The sequence below is a fragment of the Sus scrofa genome, chromosome 5 (assembly GCF_054392235.1).
Source record: "Sus scrofa isolate SSC_HxYL_T2T_F1_AM1 chromosome 5, Sscrofa_HxYL_maternal_Yorkshire_Landrace_v2.0, whole genome shotgun sequence".
In the NCBI taxonomy this organism is placed as follows: Eukaryota; Metazoa; Chordata; class Mammalia; order Artiodactyla; family Suidae; genus Sus; species Sus scrofa.
Genome location: NC_139387.1, coordinates 6,064,067 through 6,086,418, shown reverse-complemented (window position 1 = coordinate 6,086,418; position 22,352 = coordinate 6,064,067). Strand labels below are relative to the sequence as shown.

The 22,352-nt window shown below is 54.4% G+C and overlaps 1 protein-coding gene across 4 annotated transcripts; it reads right to left on the bottom strand.

Moving 5' to 3' along the window:
* Window positions 1–848: 848 nt before the first annotated feature.
* Window positions 849–22,214, bottom strand: A4GALT (alpha 1,4-galactosyltransferase). 4 transcript variants are annotated; one of them, XM_084955116.1, is made up of 4 exons: window positions 22,126–22,214; window positions 20,097–21,322; window positions 3,979–4,118; window positions 849–2,653 (listed from the first exon to the last, which is right to left on the bottom strand). In XM_084955116.1, exon 4 carries the CDS (start codon window positions 2,623–2,625, stop codon window positions 1,546–1,548), a length of 1,080 nt encoding a protein of 359 aa, XP_084811242.1. In that variant the 5' UTR covers window positions 2,626–2,653; window positions 3,979–4,118; window positions 20,097–21,322; window positions 22,126–22,214; the 3' UTR covers window positions 849–1,545. The 4 variants fall into 4 exon arrangements, with proteins under 4 accessions (XP_084811242.1, XP_020947084.1, XP_005663817.1 ...); XM_021091425.2 differs by lacking the exon at window positions 20,097–21,322 and adding an exon at window positions 18,756–19,010; XM_005663760.4 differs by lacking the exon at window positions 20,097–21,322.
* Window positions 22,215–22,352: the final 138 nt, after the last annotated feature.

The following is a 22,352-nucleotide window of genomic DNA, read 5'->3' as shown; positions in this document are numbered from 1 at the left end:
TGGGCTGGGGATTGAACCCACACCTCCACAGCGATCTGCAGGCAGATTTTTAACTCTGCAGCACGGCGGGAACCCCTCTAAAATTTTTTAAATGGTAGGTAAAAAAAATGATGATGCAATCGGAGAATTAACTGACACAACGTTCATTGTTTTCAACAAAAATATCACCTGCTCTTGAATACTCCTAGAACCAGGGATCTCACCTCCAAGCTGTCCAAGACCTCCTGGCAGAATCTGGAGGCCTGTAAACACCACCCCCCACTGTGTTGCAAAGAGCAGCCCTACTGAGCCCCAGAGGTCTTGACAGCATCCCAATCCTGTGTCTTCCGGGGAGGGCTTCTGCAGCCCCTCGGAATGCCCCCCTCTCACAACAGCTCCTTTCCTTGACATAAGCCAGCTGGGGACTGCAGCAGATCTGCCCCTGGCCCAGCCCTGTGGCTGCCAGCATGGCACTTCCGTCTCTCCTAGGCTCTTAGCCAGAGGGCCAGGGTGAGGCAGGAGGGACCCTCGCACCTCCCCTCCCTGGGGCTCCTCTAAGCTCGGTGAGCTCCTCATTTGGCTCAGTTCAGGTTCAAACAGATTTGGGCTCATGAGGGGGTGGTGGGCCAGGCCGTGTGTGAGCCTTGAAAAGTGACATAGGAAAGCGGGCTCCCCCATTCCCCATCTCAGTCACTCTCCGGCACTGGGCCTGTGAGCCTGCCCAGCGGTCGGGTCCCTGGGCCCTCTGACCTGGGCAGGCTGTGTGCCCTCAGGCAAGTCACTGCCAGCCCCAGCCTCATGCCGGGCTGCAAAGGGAGGCTAGCGAGGGCTGTGCGATGGCTGCATTTCATCAACCAAAACCCACTACATGTCAGTGAGTCTTTTATTATTGTATTTATTATCTCCTGTGTTTATCAGGGGCAGGGGAGGGCTGTTTTCTTTAAAATGCTTTTCCTGAGCCGAGAGAACTCCAGCCCCCGTGCCCATGACACTCCTGTACCATCCCTGGAAAGAAGAGCTCCGGAAGAGCTCCCCAGGTCCCTCTGAAAAAGAAACCCAAACTCCCGCAGCGCCCCACCCCTCCCCACGCTGCCTCCTCTTCCTTGGGCCTCGCTGTGCTCCCCCCCGTCCCCGGGCACTCCGGCCCCATCCTGCCTGCTTCCCGTGCTGCCCTGGAAGGTGCCATCCCATTCGCTGGGCTTGCCCGTGGTCTCCAAGACCCAGGGCGCTCACCTGGCTTCTCCAGCTGATTCTGGCTGGGCACCCTCCCCCAGCACTTGTCACCTCTACCCTGTGACAGTGCACGGGCCTCAGGGGTGTTCCCATCAGCCTCACACTACCTGGGAGGGAGCAGAGGGGCTGCGGCCTGTCCTCCAGTTACACCTGCCGGGCTGACAGCTCCCTGCCCTCAGCACAGCCGGCCCCAGAGCCGGGCCATGACGGCTCAGGTCTCCCCCTCCCGAGCCCTCCCTGCTCGCCGTCTCCCCAGGAAGGGTGGCTGAGAGCCCTTCTCCATCAGGATGCCTGGGGTGGGGGTGGGGGCGGGGGGGCGGCCCAGCAGGCCCCTCACGAGTACATCTTCATGACCTCGTGCGTGGCCGGGCAGTAGCGGGCCTGGAGCTGGGCCAGCAGGGCCTGGGACGTGACCTCGAGGCGTGTGCCCTGGCTCTTCTTGTTCCACACGTGGACGGCGTAGGTGGCATTGAGGAGCCGGGGCAGCGCCTCGGGGCTGATGTCCTCAAAGTACTTCTTCCAGTCCTGCCAGGGGATGGGGTAGAAGGCCTCGGAGGGCAGGGCGGTGACGCCGCGGCAGCTGTGGCTCTGGCGCAGGCTGCGGATGGAGCACCACTTTTTGAAGACCCGCGTGAGCAGCTGCGGGCCCTGGTGGCCCCAGATCCAGCCGTTGTAGTGGGCCACAAAGTCGCGCATGCACAGCGCCATGAACTCGTGGTGGCGCTCGAAGGCCAGGAAGGCGCCGTTGAGGACGTAGCGGGACTGGGTGCCCAGCGCGTTGGTCAGGTTCCGCAGGTTCTTGAGGACGATGAAGTCCGTGTCCAGGTAGATGCCCCCGAACTTCCACAGGAGCGCGATCCTGGAGGCGTCCGAGAGCACGGGCAGCAAGTAGGGCTCCCAGCGGCGCCGCGCGGCCGCGTACCAGGCCGCCAGGGGCGTGTCCCGGAACAGCTCCTCCAGGTCCAGCGGCAGCATCTGGACGTTGGGGAAGCAGCTCAGGAGCGAGAGGCCCAGGTGCCGGGGCAGGGAGGCGTTCCCGCCGGGCAGCCCCTTCATCAGCACGGCCACCCGGGCCTCGGGGTGGGCCCTGGCGGCCGACTCCACCGAGCACATGAACAGGAAGTTGGGGCTGGTCCGGTCAGACGTCTCCAGGAAGAAGATGCTGCCTGGACGTGGGGTGCCAGGGGGCGGCGGCGGGGGGACCAGGTGGGGGCAGGGGATGCTGGAGGGCAGGCTAAAGAATGGTCCTTGGCCCCGGGGCTCTCCCGCAATGTGCCAGTAGATCATGACGGAGATGAAAAACGTGAACTTGAAGCTGATGATGAACAGGGTGCAGACCCGCTGCCTTGGGGCGCCTGGGAGCAGCCGCAGCAGGCATTCGGGGGGCCTGGACATCGTCTCCCCCAGTGACATCAGGAGCCTCCAGCAGGATCCGGCTGGTCTGGAAGAGACGGCACCATGTTCGGGGAGGCTGCTGGCATCCCCGACTCAGGAAAAACACTTCCCGCAAACCCCGGCCACGGCCAACGCCGGCTTAGAGCCCGCAGGCCTGCCAGCGGCTCAGAGCCCGTCTCCGCCCATCCTCGTCTGTCAAATGCCAGCAGTGGGCCAGGGACTGCAATCCGGGCAGGGTCCCTCTCACTCTGTGACACATCTGTGAGCTCCCCAAGGACGGGGCCAGTGCCATCTACGATATGTGGCCAACACAGGCCCAGGGCAGGGTCTGGCATGTGCAGTGGTTGTCAGAGACCGTGCCTTTGGCACATAGGCCTCTGCCTGGCAAGGCCTGTCCCGATCAAACTGCCAGGCTGCCTGGAAGACTGCAACCAGGATGTACCTGTGAGAGGCCTGCCAGTGGGAGGCCTGGGGCTCTGGGGGGCCTGGCACGCCATCGCTCAGGAGCAGGGCAGGTGGGCTCTAGGTATGTGGCCCATGTCCGGGTCTCCTGGGCCCCTGGCCTAACGAGCCCCTGCCTGGAGCGGAAAGGGCCGGGGAGGTTGTGCTGTATATTGTCTGTGACCTTGACCTGTACTGTTGCCCTTGGCCCCTCACTCTTTGCTGATGCCCATGCTGCTGGTGCTCCTGCAGCAGACTTACGATGGGACCGTGTCTACATCGGGGATGCAGGGGACCCCAGGTCTGCCTAAACGCCTGGAACGAGGGAGCTCATTCAGTGAATACCATCTACCACGTAGATGTCAGGAGACCATCTCAGCTTTCCGCTCCCATTAACTCAGTAAATGCTTCCAGTCACCCCCATTGTACACGGTGAGGAAACCGAGGTACCGAGAAACTGGTAACTCATGCAGAGTCCTCTGGCCCGCAAGGGCAGGGGCTTGAACCCAGGCCACCTGGCTCCCAAGTCTGTGCTCCCACCGCTGCAGCATCCTGCCTGGCAGATAGAAGGTGCCAGTGTGCAAACAGGCCTGGTGCTTGGGGAGTAGGTACACCCTGACCTGGGCAGTTCACTGTTAAGAGTCCCCCGCCACCATTTACTGTCCTGCATCCACACCTGCTCCGGCCCTTGGTGACCCCGCAGGCAGCTGCTCAGGCTTCCACTTTAGAGGCCAGGAAGCTTGAGTGCACAGCAGTGGGGGACTGGGTGCAGCCTGGGGGCCATGGGGAGCTGGAGTCAACCCCTCCCCAGGACAGAAGGGTCTTGTGGCCTCAGGGTGGTGCCAGGAGCCTGTGACTTGCTCGGTTGGGCCCGTCCCTCCCCAAGACTGAAGCAGGGAACAGCAACCACGTCACGGGCTGGAAACTGACCAGCCTGGGCGGCCCATGGCGGCGAGGTGGGACCCTGCAGCCTGGCAGGCCTCCTGGAGACACGCCCTGGCTCAGCAGCCAGCCTCCTCTGTCAGCTTGAGCTCCGTCCTTCCACATGCTTCCCACGCCCGCAAATCCATCTGCAAAAGACCGTGAGAGACAGAGTGAGGCCGGTCCCCCAGCCACACGGGCCAGGCAGGCTGGGCCTGGGGCTCGTTTATTCACGGATTCCTCCACTTTCTCGACCCCTCCGGGTGGGGAGCCCACTTGGGAGAAGAGAAGAAGTAGGCACAGCCCTGCCCTGGAGGATTGCTCAGCCTGAGCGGAAAGAGACAAGGACAGAAACTGCTGAAATGGAGCAAAGGGGCCAGTGGAGCAGGAGAAGGTGGCTTCTTGGGGGAGGTGACACTCGATGACAAGGGCATTAGCCAGACGGACCTCCTTGAGCATCAGGGGGCCCGCACACCTCTCTCCCCAGTGCCCGGCTCGGCGCCTGGAACACAGGAAACTGACTCACTGTCTGATTCTCTCAGCAGCCACAGGGTTAGTTAGTTATTTTTTGGCCGCACCCACGGCATCGGGGAGTTGCTCCTCTGCTCGGACCCTGGGTGATGTGGGAGCCCCAGGTCCACCAGGTGCTCCGTGGCCCCCCCAACACCCCAACCTCACACCCACCACTTCTCTCCCTGGCACGGCTTCCAGCCTCCTTGCTCTCTCAATCCCATCCCCCGATGCTGCTGCCTCAGGGCCTCCGCACCTGCTGTTCCCTCTGCTCTCATTCCCTCCTGCAGGTGTCTGCTCGGCTCATGCCCCCCACCTCGCTCTCATCTTCCTGGAGTTCCTGCTGTGGCACAGTGGGTTAAGAACCTGACTGAAATCTATACATAGAACTACCATAAGACCCAGCAGTCCCACTCTTGGGAATATATCCGGACAAAACTTTCCTTAAAAAAGACATACACACCCGCATGTTCATTGCAGCACTATTCACAATAGCCAGGACATGGAAACAACCCAAATGCCCATTGACAGACAATTGGATGAGGAAGATGTGGTATATATACACAATGGAATACTACTCAGTCATAAAAAAGAACCACATAATGCCATGTGCAGCAACATGGATGGAACGAGAGACTCTCATACTGAGTGAAGTAAGTCAGAAAGAGAAAGACAAAGACCATATGATATCACTTATAACTGGAATCTAATATCCAGCACAAATGAACGTTTCCACAGAAAAGAAAATCATGGACTTGGAGAAGAGACCTGTGGCTGCCCAGGGGGAGAGGGAGGGAGTGGGAGGGATCGGGAGCTTGGGGTTACCGGATGCAAACTATTGCTCTTGGAATGGATTTACAATGAGATCCTGCTGTGTAAAATTGAGAACTATGTCTAGATACTTACATGGCAACCCGACAACGGGAGGAAAAATGATGTATACATGTATGTGTAACTTGGTCCCCATGCTGTACAGCGGAAAAAATTAAAAAAAAAAAAAAAAAAAGAACCTGACTGAAGCGGCTCTGGTTGCTGGGGAGGCTTGAGTTCGATCCCCAGCACAGTGGGTTAAAGGATTCCGTGTTGCCGCAGCTGTGGTTTGGATTCAATCCCTGGCCCAGGAACTTCCACATGTTGTGGGTGTGGATAAACAAAATCACCTTCCTATGGGGCCCTCCCCAGCCCCCCTAAAATCCCAAGCCCCCCAACACTTCAGAGCCCCCTTCTTTAGTTCCTTCTCCCTAATCCTTGCTCGAACACACTGTGTGTTTTGTGTTTGTTTGTTCTGGCTGTTTGGAACATAACCCGAGGAGGACGGGTGTGTTTGCTGTGTCTGCTGTGTTTTGTTTAGCATCTAGAATAGGGCCTGGCTCTTGGTCTGCAGTAAATGAACGAGTCCGCGTGGGGTGGCGAGATAAGTCAAGTGTGAAGGATGAGTTCCCGTCATGGCACAGCAGAAACGAATCCGACTAGGAACCATGAGGTTGCAGGTTCGACCCCTGGCCTCCCTCAGTGGGCTAAGGATCTGGTGGTGCCGTGAGCTGTGGCGTAGGTCGCCGACGAGGCTCAGATCCTGTGTTGCTGTGGCTGTGGTGTAGGCCGGCAGTTACAGCTTCAATTCGAGCCCTGCCCTGGGAACTTCCATATGCCCTGGGTGCGGCCCTAAAAAGACAAAAAGAAAAAAAAAAAAAAAAACCAAGGAGCAAATCAATGAGTGAGCAGGGCAACGAGTGATCGGTGAATAAATGAACAAAAAAGTGAATGCGTTAGCAGATCAATGAGCAATGAAATGAGCCGGTGAGCATGTGTGTGAGGAAACTGGGGGTCAGAGGGAGGCTGGGCTGCCTGGCACCCCCAGGCCGGAGCTGAGATAGAAGCTAAGAACCTTGTGTCCTCCTGGCCTGGGTTTTCCCCTGCAGGGAAGAGGCTATTTCGGTGCTGAGTATTTTTAATCCACTGTGAACCACACTTATCAGAGCGCAGACAGGCACATGGGGTGAGGCCCTGGCTGCCTGGGGGCCTGCAGTGCTGGGGAGTCCTGGCTCTCCCATGGTGTGGGTGGGGTCAGAGCCTGGAGAGGAGGCAGAAGTGCCGCCTGAGCCCTGGCCGGCCAGAACCGAGATGCGAGCAGCACCGTATTTGGTGCCAGAGCCCAAGCCCGGGAATAGAAACTGTGTATGTGACCTCAGGCCCAAAGCATCCTCACGGTCCCCTCCATGGGCCTCACAGCCGCAGCCCAAGTGCTGGCCTTTGTCAGTCGAGCCTGGCACGTGACTGTCACCTCCTCCTGTCTCCCTGCCGACGCCTCCAGCCCTTAGCTGAGGTCACATCCCTGCTCTAAGTCCTTCTATGGCTCCCGGTCATCAAGACTCCCCCTGATGCCCCCCAGGCAGGCAGGAAGGCTGAGAAGGGCACGGCGGGTGGAGACAGGGTTAAAGGTCTGGACTCCGTCTCGGGAGCATCGGCACCAGGTGCGGGGGCTCAGGTGCCTAGAAAAGGCTCCCCCACGTGGCACACATCACCCTCCATGGCCTGCACCCACCTCGGCCCCCACAGTAGGGGCACTCCTTCGCCCACCCTCTCTGGGCTCCTGTCCAGCCCACGGCAGGAGAAAAGGATTATAAGCCACACCTAACTGTGGTCCCCACGGGAGATGGGGTGGCCATCTGCTGGCTCTGCTCACCCAGCATCTATACCCACTTCTGGTGACAGCACCCCAACTTCCCTTGGGAAACCACCCCTGCGCTGCAGACTCCGCTCCTCAGCTCTGGGGGCGAGGGCGCGACTGAGCAGGGCTGGCTGTGGACTGCGTCACATGCCCCTGGCCCCACGCTCCATGCTCCACGCTCAGAGCTGAGAAGGTGCGTGGATTCTAGAGCCTGCTCGCCAGGAGAGGGTACCCGGGGGGGAGGCAGTGGGTGACAGAGATAGGAGAGTCTTCTGCCTTGTTCTCCCTGAAGGAGAAGCATCTGAGGGGGCAGGAGGCCCTGGCCGGTCTCTAGCTGGGGCCAGTGTGACATCTCCCCCACTCTTTTTTTTTTTTTTTTTTTTTGTCTTTTTGTTATTTCTTTGGGCCGCTCCCGCGGCATATGGAGGTTCCCAGGCTAGGGGTCTAATCGGAGCTGTAGCTACTGGCCTACGCCAGAGCCACAGCAACGCAGGATCCGAGCCACATCTGCAACCTACACCACAGCTCACGGCAACGCCGGATCATTAACCCACTGAGCAAGGGCAGGGACCGAACCCGCAACCTCATGGTTCCTAGTCGGATTCGTTAACCACTGCGCCACGACGGGAACTCCCCCGCTCTTCTTTTTTTTTTTTTTTTTTTTCTGGGTAATCAGCAGTATTTATTGAGCACATATTGTATGCCAGCCATTATCTAAACACCTTAAATGCATTAACTCATTTGATCCTCACTATAATTCTGTAGGACAGATACTATTATTATTATTGTTGTTGTTGTTATTTTCGCCTTTTCTAGGGCCGCTTCCGCAGCATATGGAGGTTCCCAGGCTAGGGGTTGAATTGGAGCTGTAGCCGCTGGCCTACACCACAGCCAGAGCAACTCAGGGTCCAAGCTGCGTCTTTGACCTACACCACAGCTCACGGCAACACTGGATCCTTAACCCACTGAGCAAGGCCAGGGATCGAACCTGCATCCTCATGGATCCTACTCGGGTTTGTTACTATTGAGCCAGGATGGGGACTCCAGATACACAATATCTACTCAAGAAGTAAGAGCGACAGTTATCGAAGGCAGTGATCCCTGTAAAAGTGGCTGTTTTCAGAGTAGCAGTTACAAAATGTTCCTCCTTCAAAGCTTGTAAAGTTTTCCAAAGCCAGAGATCAAGCAGGCAGGGCCTTGCTCTTCCGGGGAAAATACAAACAGAAAAATGAGAAAAGAGGAGACCTCTTTTTCCAATAGGAATAAGGCAGCTCCTTAGTTCTGAATCTTCCCTCTTCTGATGTCAGAGCAATCGGGGAAAGGAAAAATAAACTACAAAAAACTACAGCCTTAGGGAAACCAGGAACAGGAAAACCCCACCAACTCCAAGCCTCATGTGAGCGTGGCACTAAGCACCAGGGGCCAGCAGGTACGGCAGGGAGGCGGGGAAGAGCAGACAGAGGCTCAGGTCGCAGAAGTCACCATTCTCTTTTCTTGGCTGCACCCACGGCAGGTGGGAGGTCCCAGGCCAGGGATCGAATCTGAGCTGCAGCTTCAACGTACACCGAGGCTGCGGCAATGTCAGATCCTTAACCCCCTGCATGGGGCCGGGGATCGAACCTGGGCCACCACAGAGACAACACTCGATCTCTAACCTGCTGCACTACAGCGGAAACTCCTAGTCAGATTTTAAAATCTTTTTTTTTTTTTCCTCCTTTTTAGGGCCACACCCACGACATATGGAAGTTCCCAGGCTAGGGGTCCAATCAGAGCCGCAGCCGCCAGCCTACACCACAGCCACAGCAACACCCGATCCAAGCTGCACCTGCAACCTACACCACGGCTCACGGCAACGCTGGATCCTTAACCTGCCGAGCGAGGCCAGGGATCGAATACGCATCCTCATGGTTCCTAGTCAGATTCGTTAACCACGGAGCCACGACAGGAACTCTGAGACAGCACTTCTTAGAAGAGTGCTTCATTCACTCTTGTCTCCAGAATTTTCTCCCACGCTGTGGCTGTCTCTTCAGGTTTTCATGTCCTTGCGTGAGCAGACAGTGGCAACTGTCACCAACACCCCCTGACTGAGAGTTTCCGGAGGCACTGGGATGGAACCGGTGCATGTTTCAATGGCCTGGTACAGTATCAGCTGAAATGGCGTGGTGAGGAGCAAAAGGGGAGGATGAAGGAGAAACAAGTTCAATTTACTGTTGTTCACAAAAGAGAAACAACAGCTACTGTCTAAAGAAGGAACTAAGAGTATCACATAAACGCCTCAGTGTAAATGCAGCCACAAGAACAAAAACACAGGCTTTCCTACCTATCAGAAAGGCTAGTTTCCCCCCAACACACAAAGAACAAAACAGGAGTCCTTGCCCCGGTGCAGTGAGTTAAGATTCCCAACTGTAGCCGCTTGGATTGCGGCAGAGAGGCACGGGTTCGATCCCCGGCCTGGTGCAGTGGATGAAAGGCTCTGGCGTTGCTGCAGCTGCACTGTAGGTTGCAGCTGGGACTTGGATTCAACCCCTGGCCCAGGAACTCACATAGGCTGCACGTGTGGCCATGAAATGAAAAAATAGCAAGGAAAACAGACCACACAGTGAAAGACTAAAAAAGACAGCCCTTCGACACGCTTACTGAGACATATATACGTACATATACCCGAGATAGGACAGAAAAGATCACAGATCTTTATCGATGTCTTTTATATCAATGCATATACATAGATTTAACTGATCTTTCCAAAGAAAAAGCTTTTTAGTTTAGATCTCGAACAAAACCTAACTCTAGCCTGTATTCAAGAGACAGGACCAAAAAGTGACTTACAGGAGTTCCCGTCGTGGCGCAGTGGTTAACGAATCCGACTAGGAACCATGAGGTTGCGGGTTTGATCCCTGCCCTTGCTCAGTGGGTTAAGGATCTGGTGTTGCCATGAGCTGTGGTGTAGGTTGCAGATGCGGCTCGGATCCTGTGTTGCTGTGGCTCTGGCGTAGGCTGGCAGCTACAGCTCCAATTCGACCCCTAGCCTGGGAACCTCCATATGCTGTGGGAGTGGCCCTAGAAATGGCAAAAAGACCAAAAAAAAAAAAAAAAAAAAAAATCACAAATAAAAACAAAGCCGGGGCCATAATCTTAGTATCAGACAAAGGGAACAGAGCCAAACATCACTTAATGGGCCAAAGAAGGGCTATTTGTAATGCAAAATGGCATAATTCACAACGCACCAAAAACACTGTGGCAATTTGCAGGAAGTAATTAGGATAAATAGATTATTATTTTTTGGGGCCACACCCATGGCATATGGAAGTTCAGATTGAATTTGATGGAGCCATGACCTACGCCACAGCTGTGGCAATGCTGGATCTTTAACCCACTGCACCAGGCCATTGGGGATTAAACCCGCATCTCAGCAGTGACCTGAGCCACTGCAGATACAATGCTGTGGGTCCTTAACCTGCCATGCCACAGCAGGAACTCCTAGGATAAATAACAGATTTTAATTCACTTCTCTCAGCCCAAGAAGTAAGTAGATCCAACAAATCAGAATTCAGAAGATCTAAATAATTAGAAGGTACTATGTTACATCAAACTCTCTACTAATAATGGAGTGGATGGAACTCCTTTCTTTTCAAGAGCTGATGGAACATTTATGAAAACTGAAAACCTTGGGAGTTCCCACTGTGGCACAGTGGGTTAATGATCTGGCTTGTCTCTGTGGCGGTATGGGTTCAATCCCTGGCCCAGAGCCCTGGGTTAAGGACCCAGCATTGCCACAGCTGTGGTGTACATCACAGCTCCAGCTCAGATTTGATCCCTGGTCTGGGAACTTCCATATGCTGCAGGGCAGCCAAAAAAGGAAAAGAAAAGAAAACCTCAGAGTTCCCTGGTGGGTCAGTGGGTTTAGGATCGGTGTTGTCACTGCTGTGGCTTGGCTTGCTGCTGTTGCTAGGGTTCAGTCTCTGGCCTGGGAACTTCTGCATGCCATGGATGCGGCCAAAAAAAGTAAACAAATTAAAAATTGAAAACTTCAACAACATCCAAAACTATGAAAAAATATTCATAGACATCTTACAATCACAAGGCAGTATGACTAGAAATTAATTTAAAAATCAGGAAATTAAAAAAAAAAAAACTGTCGGAGTTCCTGTCGTGGTTCAGTGGCTAACGAATCCGACTAGGAACCATGAGGTTGCGGGTTCGGTCCCTACCCTTGTTCAGTGGGTTAAGGATTGGGTGTTGCCGTGAGCTGTGGTGTAGGTTGCAAACGCAGCTCGGATCCTGCGTTGCTGTGGCTCTGGCGTAGGCTGGCGGCTGTAGCTCCGATTAGACCCCTAGCCTGGGAACCTCCATATGCCGCGGGAGCGGCCCAAGAAATGGCAAAAAGACAAAAAAAAACAAAAACAAAAACAAAGCAACAACAACAAAAAAAACCCTGTCTCTTAGACAACTCTCAAGTCACAGGGAAAATACAAACTGAATTTGTAGGATTTCTAGAAAACAACCATAAATCAAAATACCACGAATCTACTATTGGCTACAGCTGCAGAAATAATCAGAAAACTATTTATAGCCTCCAATACATGTGGCAAATAAAACAGGGCAGATAAAAATAAAGAAAGAGAGCACCAGGCTAAAAATGTCAGTGAAAGAACCACAAAATAAACAGAAAGATGAAGGAAAGAAAGATTGGAGCAGAAAAAAGTTGGAAATAGGTAAGCAGTAGAACTAAGAAATAAGGCCAACAGCTGGTTCTTTGGAAAAAATTCAATGAAACAGATAAATCACCATTAACCTAATTAAGAAAAAAAGGGGGGGGGATGGGGAGAAAACATCCAGTGCAAACTAAGAAACGCCAAATGGGAAAGCAACCAAAGAAGCAGAGGAAAAACTTTTTTTTTTTTAATAATAAGATAGCACTTTGCAAATAAAATTTAAAACCTAAAAAAAAAAATAATTTCTAGACAAATGTAATAGATCAAGACTGTTCCGGGAACAGATAGTCTAGACAGGCCAACTTTCACATAAGAAACAAAATTATAAAAGATTGTTAAGAAACAAAAGCGCCAGGGCAAGACATTTTTTAGAGGGAAATTTTGCAAACTTATATAACAGAGTATTCCAATACTGTTTAATGTGTTCAACAGCAAAATATAAGAAGGAAAACTTAAAACAATGTACCATATAACATGGACACCAAAACCTGACAAATAGTGTGCAGGATACCCTACTGAACAATATCCTTTACGAGTATTATTGTAAAAATCTTAAATAAAACAAGCAAAGAGAATTCGGCAGCATTAAAAGAATGAAATGTCAAAACCAAGTGGGGTTTATTCCTGGAAGGCAAGGATGGTTCAATATTATGTAGCTCCAATTCGACCCCTAGCCTGGGAATTTCCATATGCTGTAGGTGCGGCCCTAAAAAGAAGAAGAAAAAAAACTGAATCGAAAAAGTTAAAACTACTGCTATTTTCATATGATATTACTGCATACCTGGAAAAGTCAAGAGAAACTACTGAAAAACTACTACTGGAGTTTCCTGGTAGCTCAGTGGTTTAAGGTTCTGGCAGTGTCACTGCTGTGGATCCGGTTTGATCCCTGGTCCTGGAACTTCCACATACCACGTGTGGCCAAAAAAAGGAAAAACTACTACTATTAAAAGCATATTGTAAGGTAGTAGGAGGCACACACACACACCAACAACAAGCAGTTAGAAGCAGAAGATATAATGAAAAACCACCACCACGATACTTAGGGTTAAACTTCACAAAAGATGCTCAAAATTTATGGGAGCCAAAGTTCAAAGCCACTGAAAACACAAAATAAACCTGAACATGGGGAAAGCTGCACGGTTTTGGGATTTTCTCTAAGCCAATTTATAAATTCCAAGTGATTCTGGAATTCAACAAATTGATTCTAAAGTTCATCTAGAAAAATAAACAGGCAAGAACCTACAGGAAAACTTGGAGAAGGAGGAACATATGAAGAAGACCTGGCCTTTTAGATATCAAAACATTTTATAAAGTACCAACAATTAAAACAACCTTGGCATATGAACAGAGAGGGCAATGAAACAAAAGACATCGCAGGAATAATATGGTACCTGCATATCCAATAAAGGCCACATCTTCAATCAGTAAAGCAAAAATGGGTCTTTTTGCCATTTCTTGGGCCGCTCCCGCGGCATATGGAGGTTCCCAGGCTAGGGGTCAAATTGGAGATATAGCCTCTGGTCTACACCACAGCCACAGCCACGCCAGATCCGAGCCACGTCTGCAACCTACACCAAAGCTCACAGCCACGCCAGATCCTTAACCCACTGAGCAAGGCCAGGGATCAAACCTGCAACCTCATGTTTCCTAGTCAGATTCGTTAACAACTGAGCCATGACAGGAACTCCAAAAATGGGTCTTTTAATACAGGTGTTGGACACGTAGCCACTAGGGAAAAAGAACAGCTGAGTTCATATCTCAGAATGTGCCCCAGGATAAATAAATGCCAAAGGCCAAAAAATATACATTTGGAACAAAACATGAGTGAATTCCTTTATAACCTTAGAGTTGGGAAGGTCCTCTCTTTTTTTTGGGGGGGCCCCACCCACGGCATATGGAGGTTCCCAGCCACAGCAACGCAGGATCCGAGCGGCGTCTGCGACCTACATCAGAGCTCATGGCAAGGCCAGATCTTTATTTAACCCACTGAGCGAGGCCAGGGATTGAACTCGAAACCTCATGGTTCCTAGTCGGATTCACTTCTGCCGCACCACAATGGGAACTCTGGGAAGGTCCTCTTATGTGTGAAATCCAGAAGTCATTAAAACCAAGAAAAGGATGAATAAACTTGACTCCTTGAAAAAACAAACTTCTCCACATCTTCCCCCACATTCGAAGAAAATCGAAATACAAGTGACAACCTGGAGTAACTTTTGTGCCTCGCAGCTTCTGGAAGTCTAACTTTTCTTCCTTATAAAGAGATCTCACAAATCAAGGGAAAAAAAAAAAAAAGCCAACAATCCAACAGAAAATGGGCCAAGGATCGTTCACACACATGCAAAAAAAAAAAAAAAAAGCTGCTGAAACAAGTAAGCAAGATCGAGGAGCTTTTTGGAAGTAAGAGAAAAGCAAAGCCAAATCACTCAGCTAACATCTCTCACCTGTTAGATCCGCTAGCCTCCAAAACTCTTGACAACACCTTCTCCTGGCAAGGCGGGAGGAAATGGGCACCCCACCCCGCTGGTAGGCATGCCAAACGGTCCTGCTCCGAGGGGCAGAGGGCAAGTGAACAAATGTTTATCGAAATCACACACACAGCCCGCTGTGCCAGGCAGTCCCCATCTGTGAATTTATGCTACAGATAGTGACATGTGGTCACAGGTTCGTAAACGTTTAGAAAGGTCTTTCTGGAAGGGACTGATTAAATAAACAGACAGTGACGCTGGCCAATGCCAAGGAAAACAATGGCAGCTCCCAGAGGGCAGGGACTGAGGCTGCTTTTACCCATTGTCTCCTCCCCGCACATGGCCAGCGGCCAGCGCAGCCCTTCGCACATAATAGGTGCTCAGCACGTCTGTTCTGGAAGAATGCGTGAATGATCCCTCAAGGACTCAGAAAGCCTGGATCACATGGGGTGACCAAGCCGGGGGGAGCCCCTGCACACTGTAAACCCAGAGTGGATGCAGATTACAATTGCTGGAAGTATAAGCCACATGGCCTGCCTCACCCACTGAGGGTACACGCAAGGTCACAGGCCCTTACTCCTTTATACCTGGGTATTCACCTGTCCAGGAGAGGAAAGGTGAGATTTCCGAGGCTGCACAGCTAGTGGGAGGCTGGATTTGCCCCCACGGATGTCTGCTCCAAGTCTCAGACCCTCCTTCCTTCTCCAACCACCCCCCACCTCGGCACTCCAGCTCTCTAGTGGCACCCGGGCTTCCCAGGAGCAGGGTGAAGTCACCGTCCCTGAGCTCTCTGCTCAGTTCCCAGGAACATCAGTCGCCAGGACTCTGGACACCCTCACATGTGCTCTCAGGGAAACTGGATTGGGAGGACTGGCCTTTCTGAAAAGCTGACATTTGAGCAGAGACTAGAAGGAAGTTAGGGGACAAGCCGTAGGGCTAATATCTGGGGGAAGGGTGTCCAGGGAGGAAAATCAGCGCATGCAAAGGCCCTGAGGCCTGTGTGCCCAAGGTGTTGTGGGAACAGCAGAGCAAGCAAGGTGGGAGGCTGGGGTACCAGGAGAGGGAGTCAGGGAGAAGAGGGGACGCTTGGCCGTGGGGGGCATAGGGGGCCACTGGGAGGATCTGATCGCTGATTGGAAGGGGGTGTCATTGGGAGATTTTGACAAGGAAAGGGCTACAGCGTGACTTACGTCTTAAAGAAATCTTTACAATCTGGCTGCTTTTTGAGACTAAATCCCAGGGAACGTGTGGCAACAAGAAAGCAGTTGAGGAGCTGCTGGGATGATTGGGCGAGGGGGGTGCAGGACAGGGAGGCGGGGGGAGAGCCTCTCTCTGAACAGATGCCACACCTCTCCCTCCTCGTCAGCACCACAGCCCAGCCCAGCCTCCCCCCCATACCCCCTGCACCCCCAGATTCTGGCCTCAGCCCCAAGAGGGGCCCCCAACCCTACAGCGCTGAGGCCCCCTCCGTCCTCCCCCGCCCCCGGCCCAAGACATCCAGACCAGCCAAGCAGCCCCGCTGCTCCAAGCATCAGGCTCTGGGAGTCCCAGGTTCCTTTTTCCTCTTTCCCAAAAGGTCCCTGCACACTCCCCGCCCAGAGCTTCCTAAGCAGAAGAGGCAGGAAGTTTACCACTTGTCAGGAACACACTGCATGTCACGCACCCCCGACTGAGTACCCCGTCTCTACCCTTCTGTGTCTCCACGGCCACCGGGGCGCCGCTGTGACAAAGGAGAAGCCAGGGTGCAGAGGAAAGGTGGGAGGTGGGACTGACCCCTCCCCAGGTCTCAGACCCTCCTCGGCCTCTCCCGACCTGGAGACTAGAGCAGCCACCTCCAGGATGCTGGCCCCGCTCCCACTGTGGCCGCGGGCTGGGGATCCAGCGCCTCACACACTGACACACAGTAGGAGCTCGTAGCTACCATCCAACAGAGCGCCTGCACAGGGAAGCGCAGGGAGCTTCCCACACAGCCTTGATCTTCACAGCCCTGGGGCAGGTGGGGGTGGGGGTGGGGGGTCCTACCTGGAACGACCAGAGTGAATCGCCTCGGAGTGAGCTGGGATAGGAGGAGAGCAGGCACTGAGGCAGACGCTGCCCACCCTGCCTGAGACGGTGAGTGATAGTAAATTAGGGACAGCCTGGCATGCAGCAGGGCACCACCAGGCTGTGATGACGACAGACCATCCTTAGCAAGTGAGGGGAGAAACTTGCAAGGAAACCACTTCCTCTGGGAATTCCAAGTTTCAGTCGCACCCCGCTTTTCCCCAAATGTCCCCTCCCCTTCCCCTACCTGGTGGCCTCCTAACTGTTTGCCAAGAATCCCCCAAAATGCTGTCATGGTTTTCTTCACACTTTTGAGTTTTGCCTGTGTGTTTCCACAGTGCATGTACAAGGACACTTACTTAGCCAACAGGCACACGGCTGGTGGGGCTGCCTGGCTGACGGGAGGGACTCTGTGTGTGTGTGTGCACGTGCACTTGGGGTGGGGAGGGGATATCTAGTCACCACCCTGCAGTGACACCTCCTCCTTTGCTTTTTATTTTTTTACTTTTTTAGGGCCGCACCTGCAGCATATGGAGACTCCCAGGCTAGAGGTCAAATGGGAGCTGTAGCTGCCGGCCTACACCACGGCCACAGCGACACGGATCCGAGCTGCATCTGTGACCTACACCACAGCTCACGGCAATGCGGGATCCTTAACCCACCGAGCGGGGCCAGGGATTGAACCCGAAACCTCATGATACTAGCTGGGTTCATTACCGCTGTGCCACAACAGGAACTCCCTGCTCTTTTTCTTGAAGGCAGTGTGGAGCCACTGAAGACGTGAGGCCAGGGCACATGACGTGTAGTGTTCTGATGTATTCTTTCCAGTCCTTTTCTGACGCCTCCAGTCACATGGAGCAGTGTTTACACAGAGCCGTGGGCAAAAGGCGATCCTGTTACACACACGGTTCTCTGTCCTGTTTTACTTTTCACTTAGAAATACTGGGGGCCTCTGTCTTCTAAAACTACATGGCGGTGGCAGTTGCACAGTCAGACCCATTTCCTAAAACTCACGGCGTGCACCAATGTGTAAATTATATCTGCACAAAACTGTTTGGAAATACATGCTCTGCCCTTCATACTAGATCCAACAAACACACCTCCACGCCCTAACTTTGCAGGGCTACCCTCTGTCTCATCATCTGGCGGCACCATCCTGCATTTCGCCTCCTTCCAATTTTGACTGCTGGAAACGTGGCTTCTGTCTTTCTGGCTTTTATAGACAGTTCCGTGGTGAGCGTCTTAACGCTGACATCTTTCAACACATCCTAAATTCCTTCTACTGGGCTGGCTCCAGGAAATGAGCCGCTTGGGTCAAAGGAAATGTAATTCAAGGTTTTCGATGCCGATCACTCACTCACTCATCTCCAGCAGGCTTTTAAAAAGTTCAAGTTCTCTCTAGCATCAGGGCGTGACTTCCCATCCTTGCATCACAGGAAGGGGTGGGCGTGGTTGAGTTCACATTTATTAAAAGCTCCCTGTCGGGCATGCAGTTATGTGGTTTAATAATAACGATAGTGTTGGGAGTTCCTTTGTAGTCTAGTGGGTTAAGGATCCCATGTTGTTGCTGCTGTGGCCTCGGGTTTGATTCCTGGCCCGGGAACGTCCGAATGCCACAGGTGCAACCCCACCTCCACCCCCACCCCAAAACAAGAGGGTATGTTTTCTGAGGGCTGGCTACGCACAGCCGTTGGGTCAAAGTGGTTTTCGTGAGTAACTCACTCAATGCTCGCAAGAGCCACGTGGGGCAGGCCCTCTTGTTATCAACTACAGTTTAAGAGCCGAGGAAATCGGAGTTCCCATCATGGTGCAGTGGAAACGAATCTGACCAGGAGCCAGGAGGTTGCGGGTTCCATCCCTGGCCTTGCTCAGTGGGTTAAGGATCCTGCGTTGCTGTGGCTTTGGCGTAGGCCGGCAGCTGTAGCTCCGATTCGAGCCCTGGCCTGGGAACCCCCATATGCCTACGGGTGTGGCCCTAAAAAGCAAAAAAAAGAAAAAAAAGCTGAGGAAATCGAGGCACAGCTGGGTTCAAGCACCTTCTGCCAGGTGAAAGGTGAAAGGGTCTGCCTGGAGCCCTGTGCCAAGTTCACCTGGGATTGCACAGCAGCCAGGGGCTCAGATCTCACGTGGGTCAAGAGGAGGCGCTGGACCCTGAGTCTCAGTTTTCTCATCTGTGAAATGGAACCAACAGCACAGGATGGCTGAGAGGGTTGAAAAGATCAGGGCAGCAAAGTGTCTGGCACCCAGTGGGGCTCAACTGCTGGAAGCCCACCACCAACTCAGAGGAGTGCCTTGCAGAGCAGTGGGAGGAAGCAAAGGAAGGTGACAGACGGCTGCGGGCTGGAGGGGGAGGGGGATGGGGAGGGGCCTCTGGGACAATGTCTGTACCTGGGACCATGGCATATGCTCTTTCAAATCAAGCCTGTCACAGAACGTGAGGCCCACTTTTCCCATTTCCCTCTCGTGCGTGTGTGCCCAGAAGCTCAGACTTTGCACGGGGGTGACATCCGGGAGGCTGTGCGCTCCTGCTGGAGGTGGCTCCTGCTGGGTGAGGGCGTGCGGGCACTGGCCAGGGAGGGGAGGGGCTCTCCTAGTCCCATGTTCCACTCCAAGGTGATGGACGCTCCTGGACTCACGGGGGCCCTTCCAGAGGGAAGACAAATGGAGGCAGAGGAAAGAAAAAGGCACTCACTTACCCAGTGCCAGACGGAGCAAGGTGGGTACCACTTCCCCTTATCTAGAGAGATGGAGGCTCCGAGAGGAGAGAGAGGGAATCTCAAGGGCGTGCGGCTAGAGCCTTCTCTGAACCCATTCCCGTCTTTCTTCAGCTGAAGGATGCTAAGCAAGCACCTCCCCTCCCTCTGGAGTCTGTCAGTGCGGGGTGGTAACACCTGCTCCCTCCCAGGGAAGCAGGACTCAAGGGGATGAGGCTGGCAAACAGCACAGGGAGCTGGGAACCTCGGCCAGGAACCCTCTCTCCACTGGTGCTCCTCTACCTCCCTCTCTAGGAAGATCAAAGCCAATTCCTAAGGTCCCTTCCCAGCCCTCTCATCCTTCCAGTCACCAGCTCAGAAGGTCCCTCGGGGTCAGTTCCAGACCCCTCCCACCTCCTGCAGCCTTGGGGACCTCATTCTATCCACTCTCCTCTCCTTCTCTAGGGGCTGCCGCCACTCCCTCTTCTGGCTCCTTCCCATCAGCGTTTAACTGCAGCCAAATCTCCCTTATCAACAAGCTCACGCACAAAATAAAATAAAAATCCAAAACGGGCCCCTCAAATACACACCCAGCATCGGCAGCAAAAATCAAACCCCGATGATAAGCTGGGACAAAGATCTTGGCCACAGAGAGACAAGCGGCAAATATCTCAACGATGAGTTCAAATGAATGGTTAGGAAACACACAGAGATGTTAGACCTTCATCCTCTGACCCAGTAATTTCATTTCCAGGAAATAACAAGAAATGCACACTCACAGCCTAAGGAAGAAGGCAATGGTATAGTCCCTCTGGAGGCCAGCTGGCTCTAGGTGTAGCCGCTCTAGAGGTTCACATGCATCAACTACCAGGTAATTCATTACCTTTCCAGAAAAAAACTGGCACTGTGTAAATTCATCGATAAACTCAATGCAACATTATCTGAAAGAGCCAAATATTAAAAACGACCCTAAACGTCAAATGAGATCCATTAACGAGTATGACGAAACAATAGGTAAGCACTGAAAAATATTTACAATCGTCATCTCCAAGTGATGCGACTGCAGAAATTTTTCATCCTACTTCTTTCCGTTCATTCATTCAAGCAAAATGTAGTCAAGGCCTGAGCACTGGGCTTCAGACGAGATTCCTCCCTCCAGGAGCTTCCAGTCGGGGTGAGACAATGGAACGCAGGTTAATCAACAGGAGTTGAGGGCACGCCTCGGAGGAGGTGCATTCCAGACGGCACAGCCCAGCACAGCTTGGGTGGCCAGGTCGAAGGCCACACCCTCTACCCACCAGGAGGTGCAGTGGGGTGGGGGGAGTGAGGGGGGGGCTGTTTTCACACCTTTCTTCTCATCCCCTCCTTCTCCCTTTCCTGTTGCAAATGTCCCTGGCAGCCACCTTGTCTCACTTGGCCCTGATCCCAATTCTGACCCTTGGGGAACCGGCCCCCTGGAGCCCTTGGAGATCTGGCCCTCCGTGGCCACGTGGGTTGGGGAGCTGCTGGCTGGGACTCATCTGGTGATGCGGTGGGTCCCAATTTCCTGATGTTTCAAGGAAGTCACCTCGAAAGATTCTGCCAAGCCTGCACACACTGTGGACCTGGGACCCTTGCACGCGTCCAGAGGAAGTCCACTAGCCTGGGCAGCTACCTGGCTTCGGATGAGTATTTTAAAGAATTTCCACTTCGGAGTTTGTCCTCTTATTAAGTGGCCCTAGCAGATAAGCGGGGACAGGCACCAGAAGCACCAGAAACACATGTGGGAGGAAAATGAACAACTGAGAGGATTCCGTCTCTGACTCTCATTTTCTTTTCTTTATTTGGGCCTGATGCGGAGACTCCCCTAGGGGCTCTGGCTGTGGGAATGTGGGGGGCAGGCGTGAGCATGGAGGGGATAGTCCGGCCAGCCTGGGCCCTGCCTTGTCACCCTGGGCCGGGTGGCTCCCCCTTCTCTGGGAGGAGGTAACAGTGGGGGAGTCCTTGGGCAGCCCGGGGAGGGGGTGCCAGAGTGAGTGCACATCCCATGCTCCTGGGTGTTTGATAAAGGAGGGCCTAGCGGCCTTCCAGAGACCCCCGGGGCCTTCACAGAGCAATCACTCCATATCTGGGGGAGACAGAAAGGGTGTCCTCCTGAGAGGGGGGTGGGCAGGGGAAGTGGCTTTGAACCCTCTCAGAGGTAAAGGGTGGGCAGCGTCCGGCAAGGAGGTGGGACCTTCCACTCGCAGGTGTCAGATGAGGAAACTGAGGCCAGGGTCTCCCCTAGGACGAAAGGGAGTGGACCCTCAGACTGGACCTCCCAGCCAGAACTTCTCCCAAGCACACTGCAGCCCCCAGTCGGACCCAACCTTCCCAACCTGGAGAAGAGGGAGGGAGAAAAGCAGTCCGGAAAGAGGGGGGCTGCGGACCGGACCTCCGAGAGGGAGCGCTCAGGCCCGACCTTCCCACTCCCGAGCTCTGACCCAGGCCATCCCTCCACGTGGAGGGCCCTTCCTTCCTCTCGGCCGTCCACAGCCTCAGCATCCCTAAGGGCCCAGAGGGACGCCTCCCGGCCGGCAGCCTCGATCCCGCCGGCCGCTCCCTACTCCTCTCCCCAGCCGCACCCGCACCAGGGCCCGGGGCGAGCACAGCCGGCAGCGAGGCCTCCCGAGGCGATTCCGCGCCCCCCAGACAGAGCGACGCGGACCCGGCTTCCCACCCGCAAGGGCCCCTCTCTCCCACCACGGCGCCCGGCCCTGCAGGGGCTGCCCCGAGGGCTCCCGGGCGGGGCGCGCCCTCCCCGCGCCGGCCGGGCTCCGGGTCCAGCCGCCGCGCTCAACTTCGGGCGCAGTCGGGGTGGAGGCGGCGGCCGGGGGACCAGCGCGCCCAGTCGGTGCGCACACCAGCGTCCCTCCAAAACAGGTGGCCCGGGCAGGCGGGGGCCCAGCCCTCCCGCCCCTCCGCAGCCTCTGCTCCTTCCCCTTCCCCTTCCTTCTCGCAGCGCTCCTCCCCTCCGGGGCCCGGGGCGCCCCCAGGTCCGTGTTCCAGAGCCCGTCCAGCTGGACCCTGCGCGCGGCCCCTCGTACCTCTGCTTCCCGCGGCTCCGGGAGGCGGACCACGCGGGCCCTCTGACGGGCCGGGCGGCGAGGCGGCTGGAAGGGCAGCGCCGGGAGTCCAGCGGGCGGGAGCCCCGCCCCCTGGCCCGGGGCGTGGTCAGCGCCGCCCCGCCCCTGAGGGGGGTCCCCGCTCCCCAAGCCCGCGCGTCCGCCAGGCTCCCGGCTGCACCATCACCTGCCTGCGGGCCGACAGGTAG